This window comes from Lagenorhynchus albirostris, chromosome 15 (assembly GCF_949774975.1).
Source record: "Lagenorhynchus albirostris chromosome 15, mLagAlb1.1, whole genome shotgun sequence".
NCBI lineage: Eukaryota > Metazoa > Chordata > Mammalia > Artiodactyla > Delphinidae > Lagenorhynchus > Lagenorhynchus albirostris.
The window spans coordinates 23,822,278-23,838,313 of record NC_083109.1 but is presented as its reverse complement, the minus strand read 5'-3'; the positions used below and the strand labels follow the sequence as shown (position 1 = coordinate 23,838,313).

The 16,036-nt window shown below is 40.5% G+C and overlaps 1 protein-coding gene and 1 non-coding gene across 3 annotated transcripts in view; one reads left to right on the top strand and one right to left on the bottom strand.

Moving 5' to 3' along the window:
- The window catches only part of LOC132505142 (ubiquinol-cytochrome-c reductase complex assembly factor 1), a 90,986-nt gene that overhangs the window by 41,965 nt on the left and 32,985 nt on the right, over positions 1-16,036 (bottom strand). For both annotated transcript variants that reach the window (XM_060123049.1, XM_060123050.1), the window contains 2 exons: positions 15,325-15,382; positions 2,108-2,216 (listed from right to left, as the gene is read on the bottom strand). In XM_060123049.1, the coding sequence (XP_059979032.1) occupies positions 2,108-2,216; positions 15,325-15,382 (167 nt within the window). The remainder of the gene's footprint in view (positions 1-2,107; positions 2,217-15,324; positions 15,383-16,036) is intronic.
- Positions 7,078-7,150, top strand: TRNAR-CCG (transfer RNA arginine (anticodon CCG)). Its single transcript has one exon. It is a non-coding gene; the product is annotated as a tRNA-Arg (tRNA).

The window sequence follows — 16,036 nt, the reverse complement described above, 5'->3', positions numbered from 1 at the left end:
TAAGAAAACAGACTAACTCATAGAAGAACTACTGTGTAACTGCATGGCAGTAAGCCGAGGCTTTGGCTGGCCAGGGGGTATCACTGGTCATCATTAAATGGGATGATTTGAGACTGCCAGCACTACTGTATATCCACTGTGAGCTGCCACAGAGTTGAGCAGTAAGTACTTGAGGGCATGTGGAACACTCAGCTGGTTGAAGAGCTTAAAGACTGCTGATCCCACTCTGGGCAGCTAAACAGCAGTAAGGTATGACAGTGAGAAAAATGAAGAAGGAAGCAAAGAGTGTAATTACAAACACACATTGACTCCAAAACAGATGATTATAATGATTATGATGACGAAGATGATGATGACAGCAGCTAAAACTTTGAAATATGCTATCATCTTCTTAGAATGAACAGAAATGCTAATGGTCTGCTGTCCCAGAGACCGGCATGTAAATGTCAGTGAAGCTATCTAAAGATGAACCCGAAACGAAATTGAGCTATTTGTAATGAGGTGGATAGACCTAGAGTCTGTCATACAGAGTGAAGTCAGAAAGAGAAAGATAAATACCGTATGCTAACAAATATATATGGAATCTAAGAAAAAAAATCTCATGAAGAACCTAGGGGTAAGACAGGAATAAAGACACAGACCTACTAGAGAATGGACTTGAGGATATGGGGAGGGGGAAGGGTAAGCTGTGACAAAGCGAGAGAGAGGCATGAACATATATACACTACCAAACGTAAGGTAGATAGCTAGTGGGAAGCAGCCCCATAGCACAGGGAGATCAGCTCGGTGCTTTGTGACCGCCTGGAGGGGTGGGATAGGGAGGGTGGGAGGGAGGGAGACGCAAGAGGGAAGAGATATGGGAACATATGTATAACTGATTCACTTTGTTATAAAGCAGAAACTAACACACCATTGTAAAGCAATTATACTCCAATAAAGATGTAAAAAAATATAATAATAATAAATAAATTACTAAGCAATTTAAAAAAATAAATAAAAAGATGAACCCATGTCTACTGTGCTTTCTATACACGCATTTCCTCCAAAGTCATGAGAATCTGAAAATACCCTCAATCCAGATTCTCAGTAGGCAACCATCATTTCCATGACTTAGTCTCAAAGACTATAATTTCACACATAGAGTGAGCACATGATACCATCAGACAATAACATAGGAAGTGTGTGAAAATAATTATAGTAGATAAAAGTAAGACATGGGAGATCTCCCACTTAATTCCCATGCAGCATGGAAAGATCTCTAAGATATATTGTTGAGTAAAAAAAAAAGTTGCATTTAAGTGCATAGAGGATGATATCATATATGATAAAATATATACACGCAAAACCACAGAACTTTGTGCTGTAATGAAAGAAACCAAATTAACCCATTTTGTGACCCTGTCTGATGGTTTGGCTTTAGATGCTCCCAAGCTAGGAGGCAATGATATGGGAAAAAAACAAGGAACTACAATCTACTAAAACACGGTCTAGATACACAAAATACACAATATACACAAAGGAAGAGATTACTATTTATATAACCAATTGTATCCTAATGTTTTGGTTTTGGTTTTCTATTGTCATCATATTCTGTTATATACATACTACATATTCTCCTTTCTCAGGTTATTAAATATACTAATGTACCTTTTCAGTAGATACCTTGCCAAAGTATTCTAGGTTGTCAGTGATCAAGAAGCTTGTTTTTAAGTTCTTGAGCACAGTGCAGGCCCCATGCCAGGATCTTTCCATCCAAACTAATTGTGAACTGACACACTGAACTGGTATCAAAGGCAAAGTGTCCTAAAACTGGATTATTATTATTTGATTTTATCTGTTCACCAAATCCATCCCTCCTATCACCATGATTTGGACTTAATAATCCCATCTCCGTACATAGGATGTACTCACACTGACAAACCATGGTAATGTGGGCAAATACATAAATAAAGTGTCAGTAGCATGCCAGTCTTCATAGAGGCAGAAGTGACTCTAGGTGAATTACCACTTGACATCAGGCCATTCTAGAACAGATAAAACTTCAACTCCAGTCAGGCAACCCCTCATTGGAGTTTTCCAGGACCAGAATCTGATAGCACTCACTTACCCCCATGATTCTGCCACGCTGCTCAACATCCTCCCACATAAAATGAACTATGATACGACACATGTATTTCCCACTCCGGCCTTCCTGCTTCATTCGGACTAGACACATCCTGGGTGGGAAGAAGACATAAAGAGTCACTGGCTGTTTGCATTTTTCACATCACTCATTTCCACGGAAGGTCAGCTCATCTAAGTCATTTTATCAAAGGGCACAGAATCAAAAAACTAGAAGTGATTAAAAAAATCTTTTATTGAGCTATAACATAGATACTGAAAAGTACATAAATCTTAAGTGTACAGCTTGATGAATTTTTACATATAATATACAACCATGTAAGTACCACTCACATCAAGACATAGATTATTTAGAGCACCTCAGAAGGCTCCCTCATACATGAAAGGGACCACTTTTAGTTGTTTAAAGATAAGTCTGAATCCTTCATTTTACTGATGAAAACAGGAGTTCTAAAGAAGGAAAATGATGTGCCCAACACCACAGAGCAGTCTATAAAGGTGGGTATAGTACTGAGCTCTCCCATATGGACGCCACTAGCTACATGTGGCTACTGAACACCTTAAATATGGCTAGTTCAAACTGAGATGTGGTATAAGTTTAAGATGTCAAAGATCTAGTTCATGAAAAAAGAATATAAATATCTCAAAGTTTTTACACAGCTTACATGTTGAAATATTATCAGGTATATTGAGTTAAAGAAAACCTATTATTAAAATTAGTTTCATTTTTTTTCTTTTCACTTTTTTAAATGGAGCTACTAGCAACTTTTAAATATGTGACTTGCATTATATTTCTGTTGGATAGTACCCGTCCAGAATATAGATGACAGAAAGTATTATGATTTCATCTGTATAATTATCAAATTGTTTCCCCCATTAGAATGTAAGTTCCATTGAAGGCAGACATCAAGTCTGGGTTTTTTGGGTTTTTTTAAATCATTGTATATCTAGGGCTTAAGTATAGTATGCACTCAATATATATTTTCTGAATAAATAAATGAATAAAACATCTCAGGGCCAAGTTTAGGGCTCTTTCCCCTAAACCACATTGCCTCTAATCAGTCCAGAATGCTCTCTGCTTAAGACCTTACATAAGAATATAAGAATATAAACAGGGTCACCAACTTTCCAAGATAGCTCCTAATCTCATTCTTATGACCACACGTATTTCTATTATCTCTTGTTAAATAGTTATTAAGCAGCTACAATAGGACTACTCACCTAAACGACAACTCCTACTGTAATTATGGAGTATTTAGTCTAAACCGACAATTCTATCTCCATACACAATTAATCCTGCCCATTTAAATATCCTAGCAATAGTAAGGTCCAATGGAATGATTCCAGCCTGGCCTGCCTCAACATCTCTGTTAATGACTAAGATGGAGAAAAGAAAACATACTTATCAAATATGTAGATTGCAAGAAGCTGGGCAGGAAGACAAATATGTTGGATGACCCAACCATGAACCAAAAATACTTCAACAGACTGTTTCAATGGGCTAAATCTAACAGGGATAAATCTAGACCCTGCACTTGGGTCTAAAAGAACAGCTGTAGAGGTACAGGATTGGTGAGTCATGCCCACCTATGTGTGAAAAAGCCTTACTGGCTTACGTTGACAGTATACACTGAAGGGGAGTCAAGAAGATGATATGGTTGCCCCCCAAATTAATGTGATTTTAGAAACAGTAATGCAAATATAGTATCTTCATGTACAAAGCAAGATTTTTGTTCTATTCAGCACACGTCAGACTCTACTTGGAATACTGTCGACAGTTTTGAACATTATATTTTAAGAGACAAGAGGAAGAGTTGTAAGATCAGAAGATATTTAACCTGGAGAAAAACAGGACAGTTGCCTTAAATATTGCAGAAAAGTGATTAGACTGTTTATCCAAAAGGTAGAATCAGAACGAATGGGTGGGTCACAGAGGGAGAAAAACTACTCAACATTGAATGCTGAAAGTAAAAACTTTCTAATAGGGGAGTTTCTGAAGATTTGAATAATGTAATGGATGACCTCAAAAAGCAGAGAATTTGCAACTTGGCTATCTATCTGATGGAAGGCTGACTACGCGATCTCAAAAGTCCCTTCCAACCTCGGGATTTGCTGATGCTGTGATTCTAAATTTGTAACCTCTGAACCCAGTTAGTGCCTAAGAAATAACACTTTGTGACAATAAAAACAGGTCATGGAAAAAGACTTGGCCACTTTATATGATATAGAGCATATTCCAAGGCAGAAACAAACTGGGGAAAGTTCAACAGTCCTTTTTCATAACATTTTTCTTAAAGTTAACCAAAGTTAGCCTCTCCACCTGAAAAGACGCTGTGTGTTTTGATGCTTAAGTGTCGTCAGAGGCCAATTCATCAACAGCAATAGTGAGGTAATGGAATTCTTCATTTATATAAAAATTCTCTAGTTTGTTAATACACCTGCCCTCTGAGGTTTAAAAGGCACAGATTTTCTCAGACCATAAACTTACTAACTATATCAACATGGAGTGAAGTGTTTTTTGTTTCAGAGCAGTTTGTTTTATAGCCCTTACAGTCAAATGGTTATCTGGGTTGAAAAGGTAAAGCAAATTGAAGATACTTTCAAGATGCTGACTGACACTTAATTCACTCAATGGACATAAATTTACTTCCTACTGTGTGGAGATTAGAGTGATGGTTAACAAGAGCCCAGCTTCCAAGGAGCAGTTAGTCTCCTTAGGGGAGACAAGAGCCCTAAGAGAGAATGCAGTAAGTGTCCCAAGAGGAACACAAAGTGCAATGGAGTTTGAGAGGATTACTCTTGGCTGAGTGGGATCAGGGAAAGCTTCACGGAAAATGAAACATTGTACCTGGGGCTTGGAAAGGTGAGCTGCAGGTGGACAGATAAAGGTAAAGAGAATTTCCAGAAGATGGAACATTATGAGCAAAGACAGGGCCATGGAAAGCTCAGCACATGGACAGGGACAATACCTAGATTTTGTGGAAGGGAAGTATAGGAAACAGAAAAATATGCCAGAAAGGTCATGAAGGGCTTTTAAATGTCATGCTGAAAAGTCTGGACTTCACTCAGCAGACAAAGGAGAGCCACTGAATGTTTTTCAGGAAGAAGGGGTGTAATAAGATTAGGGGTGTAATAAGACCTTGGCTTTAAGAACAGATAAGTCTCTCAGAAGTTAACCCTTTCTTTCTTCCCAGCTGGAAACCCTTTCTTTCCAAGGCTGAAAAATGACAAATTTGGTGAATATTTACTTCAGTAGAACTATGGTATTTACAATTGTCTGATCCAGAAATTTAAATTAAGTGTGCATCTACCTTTTGAGAGAAATGCAACAGCAAAGTTTGCTGCAACCTGCACCTAATTTTGCTGATACTAAGAGTTTAAAAAATATAGATTCAAGTCTGATAAATGAAAGAAGGGCAAATTCTAATTATTCCTAAAACACCGTACCTAATTAGTTCTGTAGACAATTGATGACAATTTGAAAACACTATCAAATATAAAGTTCTACAGTAAATTTCATCTCACATAGTTAAAGTTATAAAATCAAAACAATCAGTCTTCTCATTAACAGGAAGTGTAGTGAAGATAACCATGAGTTCTACTGGGAAAATAAGATTCTGATCCACAGGGCTGCCCGTTCATCCACCATCACCAAACTCAGCTAACTAAAGGCTCAACTTATTTTTGTCCTGAATTTGTGAATCAAATTCTCTAGGTAGTTAAGGACAGAAAAGTCATCTTGTTGTGAAGAACTTTTGTGTTTGTCCTCTTCAAGGAAAAAGCACAGCTGAAGGCTGGGGCCCACATCTTAGACAGTCAGCTGCCTGGAATGTCCAGATCAAGCTGAAGGTCAATTCTTAGGGTACCTAACCTTGAAGCCTACAAGTTCAGTCTACTCCTTTCTTTGTTTAGTAAATGTTTTGAATAGATAATACATGCACATGTTAAAAAAAACGTTAAGTCCCCTTCCTACCCACATCTCCCAATCACCAGGTTCCTCTCCCTAAGGCAACCACAGTTAGCAGCTTCTTAGGAAACCTTCCACATGTAATCTATATATATACCAACTTAGTGTATATGTACTCTCTTTACATAAATAGTAGCTTCCCTTTTCTCCCCATTTTCCACAATGGTAGCATTCTACACACACTTTTCTTACGTTGAAAAAACAATCTGTTACAGAAGGATGGTGGTGAAGAAATCTCAACTCCAACTCTGTGCTTCATCCACAGATACTACAGTCACCCCAGTGAAACCCTTTTTAGGATAATAGAGTTGTAGTAATTTATTTAGCAGTTGTTAGGGTAACATCTGATCCAGGCTGAATTCAGCTTATCTGGCAATTTTTTCCTATTCTAATAAGACTAAGAAATAGGAAAAAAACCCTTTAATAGCAAAAATGGACAAGTGCTGTAATTAACAGCTAACACAACTATGTGCCAGGCACTGTGCTAAGTGATTCAGATACATTATTTCATTTAATCCTTACAACTATCGGAGGTTGGTATTCTTCCTGTCCCCACCTTACAGTTGAGGAAACTGAGTCTTACAGAAGTAACGTGCCCAGAGTTACAAAACTTGTTAAGTGTCAAAGCTGGGATCTGAACCCTGATAATCTGATCCCAGAGTTAGACTGTTTTTCTGCCTCTTTTAATGACTAGAACGAACCTTCCAGAATCCATTTGCTTTTTCATTTAATCCTCACAAGGGCAATAATTTAAGTTTCAAAACTAACATCATATTAGAAATAAAATACCAGAAGGGAAAAGACTGGCTAACCTGAGGCAAACACACCTACAACAGCAAAAAGTAACTGCTGGCAGACTAAAAGGAAAGAACCTAAAAATGTATTTAAAATAAACACAACAGCAGTTCAACATGGAGGCTATAGCTACGAGTACAACTCAAAGAAGGCAGCCTGGCAAAATACAGTTGAGAGTTATCAGAACCGGGACTTCCCTGGTGGTCCAGTGGTTAAGACTCTGTGCTCCGAATGCATGGGGCCCAGGTTCGATCCCTGGTCAGGGAACTAGATCCGGCATGCAGCAACTAAGACCCAGTACAGCCAAAAAAATAAATAGAATTTTTTTTTTTTTTTAGAAAAAGAGTTATCAGGACCTCCTGAATGATCCAGAATAGGTTAAAGTATGTTGGAAGGTGAAAAGAAAATGAGTAAAACAAGTTCAAAATGGTAAACAAAAAAGATTTGATGGTCCTGGTACCCCCTACAAAACAAAGCCAACACGTGTCACAGGCTCTGACCATACAATAATATTTGAGCCATTAAGTAAACTATTCCACAATTGAGAATACTAGGTTTAAATAAAAGATCAGGACAGCTTTACTTCAATTTACATCACGGATGCATTCCTCATAATAAATGCTTAAATTAAATGTTGAGGGGTCAAATTACATTTTGCTACTGATTAAACTTCATAATTTCAGAGCTGTTCTGGGGGGGAAGAGGAAGGGGAAGAGGGGAGACTTCAATGCTAAAACATAATAAAAATTGCCCTTGGGCTTCCCTGGTGGCGCAGTGGTTGAGAGTCTGCCTGCCGATGCAGGGGACACGGGTTCGTGCCCCGGTCCGGGAGGATCCCACGTGCCGCAGAGTGGCTGGGCCCGTGAGCCATGGCCGCTGAGCCTGCGTGTCTGGAGCCTGTGCTCCACAACGGGAGAGGCCACAACAGTGAGAGGCCCGCGTAAAAAAAAAAAAAAAAAAAAAAAATTGCCCTTATGAATGCAAAAGAAACTTTAAAAAGAGACAATATTCCACTCAAACCTAAAACTGCTCTAAAAAATAAAGTCTAGTTTTTAGTCTTTTTAGAAAGAGACAATCTAGTAATTTTTAAATTCTTATATTAAATAATTAATTTAATCATTCATTAACAAGTATCTACTTAGTACCTACTCCGAGTATAGACTTAATCTATGCATCAACTACCCTCTGTTTAGGAGCAATTCCAGTTGCCCCTCCCGAGTCTGATGATGTTCTTAACCCACAATTTATTATTGAGGTTTTGAGCTTCACAGTACTATCCTTGTCTCTCAGTGATTCCAGTGCCTCATAAATAATACTGATCTCTTTTACATATAAGGAAAGCAAATAACCCAGTTAGCAAAGTAAAGAAAAAAAGGAGTGTTCAAACCCTAGTCTGATGGTTCTCTAATATCTAAAATACAGGGGGAAAGGGAAGAAAGACTCATTCACTAGGAGTCTCAAAATATAAAGGGCTAAGATTTAAATTTTGCCTTATGGCAAATAGTAATAATGATTATTACCGTCTATTAAGTCCTCTAATATGAGACTTGTCACTGTAAGATGCATTTTCATTCACCATCTCTTTCAACGTACATCACCATCTAAGTATAACTGTCCCCATTTCACAGGAAAGAAAACTGACACTCTGAGGACGTTAAGTACCTAAAGGTTGCTCAGTGAAGGAGAGTGGAGCTGGAGTGAAGCCTGGGCTCCCCCTCTCTCCCTCAAGCCACAGTGCCTCCCAGGGCAGTGTCAGTATTGACTGCTCCCCCATCCTGTGACAGCACAGCTCCAAGGGCCTCTTCCTGCTAGGTCAGACTCGGAGGAAGACAACAACACTGCCTGCAGAGTTCAAAGGAAGGAGAGTTTCCTAGCCACGCTTTCCTCCTCTCTGCCTAAATCTGGGAAGGAAGAATTCTTGTTATTCCTGACTCTGACTCCTGCCATGTCGTGGCAGCTCTCAGCATCCTGTCTCACTTGCTCTGCTTGGGCCTTCTGACAATGCCAGTTGTGTTTTGGCCTTGTTTCTCCCTCATGGTAGTTTATAAGCCGCTCAGAGAGGATCTGATTTTGAATTCAGTGAAGACTAGTGGGCACTTGGGCAGGTTTGTCACTCTGGCTGCTATGAAGGCATCCCAAAGGGACACTCACGTAGCTTGTTTCCCTTACTCCGCCACCGGCTGGGGCCAAGAAAGCAGAGCTGACATGGCCACACTCAAGTCTCAGCAGTGTGCTCATGAATGAGTTTATTTATTTGTGAGCTGGCACGCTGACCCTTTCCTGGGGCTGTGTGCATGGCTATCTCCACCTGGTTTCCTAAACTCCCTCCCCACCAAGCCTACCCTTTATGTGGGGAGCATGGGGGCCACAGGACAGTCTGTGGGCAAACAGACAAGTGGGGCAAGGCACTTCCCTAAGCCATCTCACCTGACAGAGGGCCTCCTCCAAGAGCTACACCTGGCCTGTGGCCTGCCTGTCAGATCCAATATAACGAACAAGCTCCTGGGGAGCAGGTACCAGTGCTCTTAGGTTGTGCAATGTTGGTAAAGTGATGCTGCATAGGCCTTTGGTTTGGGAAAAAAGCTACGTGTGTGTGTGTGGTTTAAAGAGAGTGACTCTGGCTGGGGGAGGCAGAGAGAGGATGTGCACATGGCCCGGGCTCACCATATACAGCAGGTCTGGAGCTGCTGGAATCCAGCATGAGCTCGAAAGCCCTACAGCTACATCAGAACTGCTGTGGTGGTGTTAAAGAGCCCTCTTGAAAAGGCCAGGAGTGTCTGCCAGGGCAGTTCTCTGGCTGGACTGAGACTGGACCCAGTCTGTTTTCCAACCCCTTCCGTCTCCACACTTTACTTCTTTCTCTTCGTTCCCAGAGGCTTCTTCCCTTAGGCTTATAAAAATGTTCTAGTGTTTCCCCATCTTAAAACAAAAAACAAATAACAAAATGCTTCCGACTCCATCCTGTTTCTTCCTCTAGTGATCATCCTCTCATCTTTCTTTCTCACTTGGGACACCTTAGAAAGTAGTTTACAATTAATTCTTCCTCTCCTAATAACTCCTCAAGACCCCATGTCCTCTAGTTCTAGACCCCAGAGGGCCAATGCAACTGCTTTCTTTGACTATCCCCAGGCTGCCTGCCTTCCCTGTGCTCCATAAGATCTGTATGTCTGCTTATCAAACGGCCCTTGGCACCCTGTACTATTTTCAGGTTTACTTGTTGCCTCTCCCAGGACACAGACAGTGAGTGCTAAGAAACACAGTTTCATACAGTTGCTGGTCGGTGGTATGCAGTTCAAATTCAGGGCCACAGACTCCCATCCCACAACCACCGAAAGGGGACAAGCACACAGGAAGCAAAGTGTTGCAGAAGGAGCAGTTCGCAGAGTCAGTTTTGGATTTGGGTCTCGGATCCTCCATTACTGATAAAGAGACCTGTGAAAAATCCTTTAAAATTGCCAAGGTCATCTCCCCATTTGTAAAATGAGGGAGCTGGACTAGATCTGCGGTTTTTAAACTGTGCTCTGAGTTTCCACGGAGCTACGTAAGGGTCCCTTACCAGTGGGCGTGTTGGGAAGACCTGAAGTGAGGTCATTCCCACTTCTTCAACCCAATTAGCAATCCTTTTATCTATTCATACACTGTGGCTGAGCATAAAAGCTCATCTGTAAAAAGGGCTCTGCTGGTAAAAAGATGGAAAACCATGAGGTCCCACTGCCTGCAATGCTTTTTCATCCACTCTTTGACTTGCTAACTTCTACTCATTATTCAGGGGTCAGTTTAAATGTCACCTCTTCAGTGAAGCCCTCCCTGAGTGAGCCACACCCCCTCAACTAAGTTATGTATCCCTCTTCCCCCACAGAGCCCTGTCACTTACTCTCACAGCATTAATAAAATACAATAAAATTGTATTTTATTAATGATTTCTTCCAGGTTTTTCTCCCACACCCTCAGCCCTATGAGGGCAGGGAACAAATGTGCTGCATACCGTAGGTTCAATTAGAAAACAAATGCTGTAATTTTATGGATTTATGTTTAAGAATAAGCAGGTACTTAACTAATAAATAGTATTAGTAATATTAAATATTATTCATATTAATAAATAATTATTTAATTAGATACGTCAGTAGTTTTAGTTACCAAAGAGGAAAGCAACTTAAAGCAACTCGAAGTTAGCCAGACCCATACTGGAATTTCCTCTCTACCATGCACTAACTAGCTCTGCGGCCAAGCTCTCTGATGGCTCTCAGTCTTTGATCTCTCATGTAAACAGGAATAAAGCAGTTATAAGAATGTGTGAGATAATATAAGTAAGTAATTTTTAAAATAGTACTGTAAGGGGCCCAGTAGTTATTATATTTATGATATACCTGACTTTAAAATAAATTAAAAAAATACAAACTGCATTTTCCTCTCCACTCTACCTCCATCATAGGCATATTCTAATTTTATTTGTTCTATTCCATTTTCTAAAATTAATTTCTGTATCTATAACGTACTAGTGTTCCATGACAAATTTTAAAATGGGGGTCTCTGCAAATCTATTAATACTTAGAACACCAACATAAATTCTACCTACATATACCTCACCCCCCAGGGAAACTTAAGTAGGTGCAGAGCTTTTGCCACTAACAGGCAGTGGCCCCGAACCTTCCAATTGCCATAGGAGCCAAGTCAGATCTGAGGCCATAAATTATTTAATCAACATTTATTGAGCTGAAGAAATACCTCATTTTCATATCTCTCCAAAAGGAAAATAAATATAATTCTTGGCCTCAATAAATTCACCATCCACAAGGAAGACTGACACATATACGATAAAATATAAAAATGTTATGTGATGAGTGCTATAAGAGAGGTATTCAAAATATTAAAGGAACTCAGAAGAGGAACTAACTCTGCCTTCAGAGGGAAGGGAAGGCTTCAAAGCAGAGATATCTTGAGTTGGATATTGAACAAAAAATAGGTGTTTGTCAGGTGGAGAGGAAGGAGAAGGACTTTCTAGGCAGAAGAAAGCTTTGTGCAGAAGACCTGAAATTGCTATTACATAGTTTAACTTTTTCTTGCAGGGGAGGGAGTGATGGTGGTAGTGGTACCTAGAACGGCACCAGACGAGAGTGGTAAAGGTGGCATATTTGGTGGGATATGAATGCCATGCTAGGAAACATACTTTATCCTGAGAACAATGGAGAATATTAAGGAGAGAGAGTATGTGTGTGTGTATACTAATCCAATTTGTATTGAGAAGACCAATGGCACAGGAAGAGGGAAGTTGGAGGCCAAACACCAGTTTTCAGGTACTGTTACTTGTAACCCAGTGAAATCAATTTAGTGGGTGACATCTTGAATTTCTGTTTTAAATGAATTCAAATGGAGTAGAAAATATCAGAGATCATCTGACATTGTAAGGATAAGTTTTATAAAACTTTTGTGTCAGATGCATGTGTGTGTTCTGGATTGCAAGGTAAAATGCATTTGTTACTATGGGTCATGGTCAAAAAAGTTTCAGATGGTGAAACTGGTGCCTGACCAGATGAAGGGAGTGAGGGAAAAGTCAAGGAGGCTTCACAGGTTTCTGGTGTGGGTACCTGAATGGATCACAATGCCACTGTCCCAGACAGGGAACAAAGGAGGAGGCTGGCTTTTATCAAGTCCACATGGGAATGCTGGAAACCCCTCACAGCAACCTCTCTCAGCATTTTTTCAGTAGCCATGGTGAATACTAATCTTGTTCAGCAAAGACAAAGGACACACAGTCACCGAAGCTGCAAGCTCACAAGAATACACAACTGATAAGGGCCTTCTAGGAACTGGAGGGGTCCCAGTCCTAAATCCCAATACACGTAAAAACTTGGGAACCAGAGAAAGCAGACAGGATAAGGGAAACATCAACACCTCTTCCAGGGAACTAACAGGATATGAGAAATCCTGTCTCTATTCTGAGAGCCAACAGGGAGTCATCACCCTTGGGAACCTAAGCAAGCTTTCTGTAAACTCCACTGCCAGGGTATTCTAGTTTTGTGGGTTTTTTATTTTTTTTCACGGTGGGGGGGGGCGGATTCTATTTTTATGACTGCTTTCTAAGCCTCCCCACCTCTCCCTCACACTACCACCCACAGGAGGTATTTCAACCCTGCACATCCCTAGCAAGTCCACTGAGCCCTGTAATACTGGATTTGGTGATCCCTCAGTTACCCTCCTGGAGCTTTGGGCTAAGAAAACAGGACTTAGAAGAGCATAGCTTTTCTGCAGACTCGGGGTGGATCCCTTATTCCCTCTAAGAATCCTATCCCCTGGAAGAGAGTTTCCCCAATTCTTCTTGGAGGATCATAGCACAATTGGACACTAAAGTAACTTCCTGGTGACCCTTTCCACTACATTTCTCCACAAACCAGCCCTGAGTGCTTCAGACAACTTGGCTGCCCTCAAATACTCCACGTTCTTGTACATGTTCTATGTTTTGCTCCTAATAATTCCCTCAACTCAAATGCCCTTTTCTCTGACAGAAATTCTACTCACCCTTCATGGTACATCTCAAATGTCACCTCTACCACAGAGCAACTGTTTATCCAACACATACTCCCTCATCCACCAAATTTGGATTTAGTCACACCTCCTTATCCTTCCATAGTATCTGCTTATGCCTTGGGCACAGCACTTTTTTCATTGTCATCCATTACAGGCAATTGTACTGTGCCTGTTTTCCACTCGACTAATTTTCTTGAAGGTGCACACCATGTCACATCCTACTCTCCAGTGCCCCCCAGTCCTTAACACAACAAGAGTTTGCTGATTCATCCCATGAAGCCCGCAGATCATGAGAACCAAGGAGGAAGGATGGAGGGGACACCAAGCATAGACAGGCCTCCCTCCCGCTACTTAACTGGTGGTGGTACTCCCCACTCCTCTGAGAAATTAAACCAACCTCAGCAAGGAAGGCTCAGCAGGCACATTTGGAAATGGTGGCTAACTGGAAAGAACTACAAGTAGTTTCAAGGTTCTCCCAGCTGCTAGTAGTCAGGTATTGACGTTGGGATGTGGTCACAAGGATTATATTTTTTATTTTGCCATCCACTCCCTCTAACACTCTGATACCTCTGGCTATTGAGCAATAAAGAGTCTTTCATTCTGACTCTGAATATTATCTTTGAGCTCCTCTGGGAACAGCCTAGCCTCCTCTCATCCCTCCCACCTCTCCAGTGAGTAATTCCACAGGGCCACCTCTGCAATCCTCTCCTCTTGAAAAAGTAGTTTTCCTCTCAGTACATCCAGCTGCCCTCCCTGAACCTCTTCCTAACCTTCACCATTCAGACAGAAGGTGGTTGGCCTTCTTAGCTGCCTGACTAAAAGACATGGCACATTTCAAGGGTTTTGATAGTTGCAGCTTCCTCTGTGATCCTACAGGCACTACTTACTCAGATTTATTATAGAACTTAGCCAGTCCAATTTATAACTGACTATTATATATGTCTTATCTCCCTCACTAGACTGTGAGCCTCCTGACATAGCTTACTAACTGCCCAGGACACAGTGTACACTCAACAAACTACCGGCTTAGGAAAAAACAACATGAACTGCCACCTTAGGCCCCTTAGCCAATCTCACTGACTATGTGAGTTCAGAAGAAATATTTCAGAGGTGATCAAAACCAAAAAGTCTTTATATAGTAGTCAGTCCTGTGATGCAAAGCTCAGCTGAAGGCAGTCTCAAACAAGGGTCCTTTTGACAGGGCAACCATTCCCCACGTTCCTCAGATACTACGGTCAAAGTAGTAAACTTAGTTCTCCAGAATTTACTTTCCCAAGATCTGGCAGTTCAATAAATAGTCCCCAGCCCCCACTTCAACGTCTCTCCTATATCCTTCTGACCTTTAATACTGTGTAACATTAGATGAAAAATTGATTTTTTTGGCTACTTAATTTGCAGCTGAAGAAAAAATATACTGTTTAAGGTGTTAAATATTTTTACATGCAACAAAACTGGCATGAATCTAACCTGTATGCACATTTTAGAGGTACAGGCGTAAATGTCAGTGCTATAATTTGTTATAGGTTTCTGATGACCAGCAATGAAAATGACCACGGATGCTCACAATTCAAACCACTTTTACGTAAATGTGAACTTTCCTAAAACAGCGAAGGGAAAGAACTTTCCACCCAAGCTCATAGGGTCTCTTACAGATACTGATAGCATTGTTCACTGGGTTAGGTGTTCTTTGAGAAAATCCTACAAATATTAGTTTCTTTCTGGGACTATGCTTTGACCTTTAATAAAAAAATGTGCTACAAGACACCAGTTATTAAAATGAAAGGAACAGCTTTTAATGCCTGAACAACTGCGATTTCATATAATCAGCCCTGCTGAAGGCTATACCTTAACAAGTCAGCAGTGTTTTAAAAAAAAAAAAAATACATTTGGTGACTTCACTTAAATTGCTCACTTACCAGACATGAAGTAGAGTTATAAGAAACCATGAATTGAATGTATCAGGCATCTGACACCCTAGAAAATAACAATAAAGTATAAATATGTGAAGGTTTAGAAGAGGCATATGGACTATATTTGAAATATCGGTAGAAATTTGTTCAACTAAAATATATGGTAATCACAGTGCTCTCTGATTATGCTATCATAGAGGAGGCCAATGGAACCACAAGGCAAGCCCATGGGTTGATAAAGCACTGAATGCAGTCAGACAAACAGGCTTCTAGTAACAGCCCTGTTACCACCTTGCTGTGTGGACTTGGGAAAGTCACTTCTCTTCTCTGAGCCTCAGTTTTCTCACTTTGTATAATGTGGCCTGGACAATCTTTATAATTCCTTCCAACTCTGATTCAATGTTATTTTCCCCTCCTGGTCTCCAATTCTTCTGGAAAGCTAGGCAGACACCACCTTACCTACCCCACTTAACTAGAGGCTTTTTTTCACTTGAGCCCTGCTGAGAAATCTAAGTTCTTCTTGTCCATCTCCCTTTCCTGTTTTCTTTCTCTAAGGTGACCCAGTGGGTATGCTAAATGATTCAACCAAAATAAATGATCAGAAGAAAGAAGCAGGACTCTAGGGAGCTACAGTTGAATAAGAAAGCAGATAATATCTAATGAAAGGTTGTTCATCACCCCCAGGAATGACAAACCTGGTAGGGTTTCTCCTTGGTTT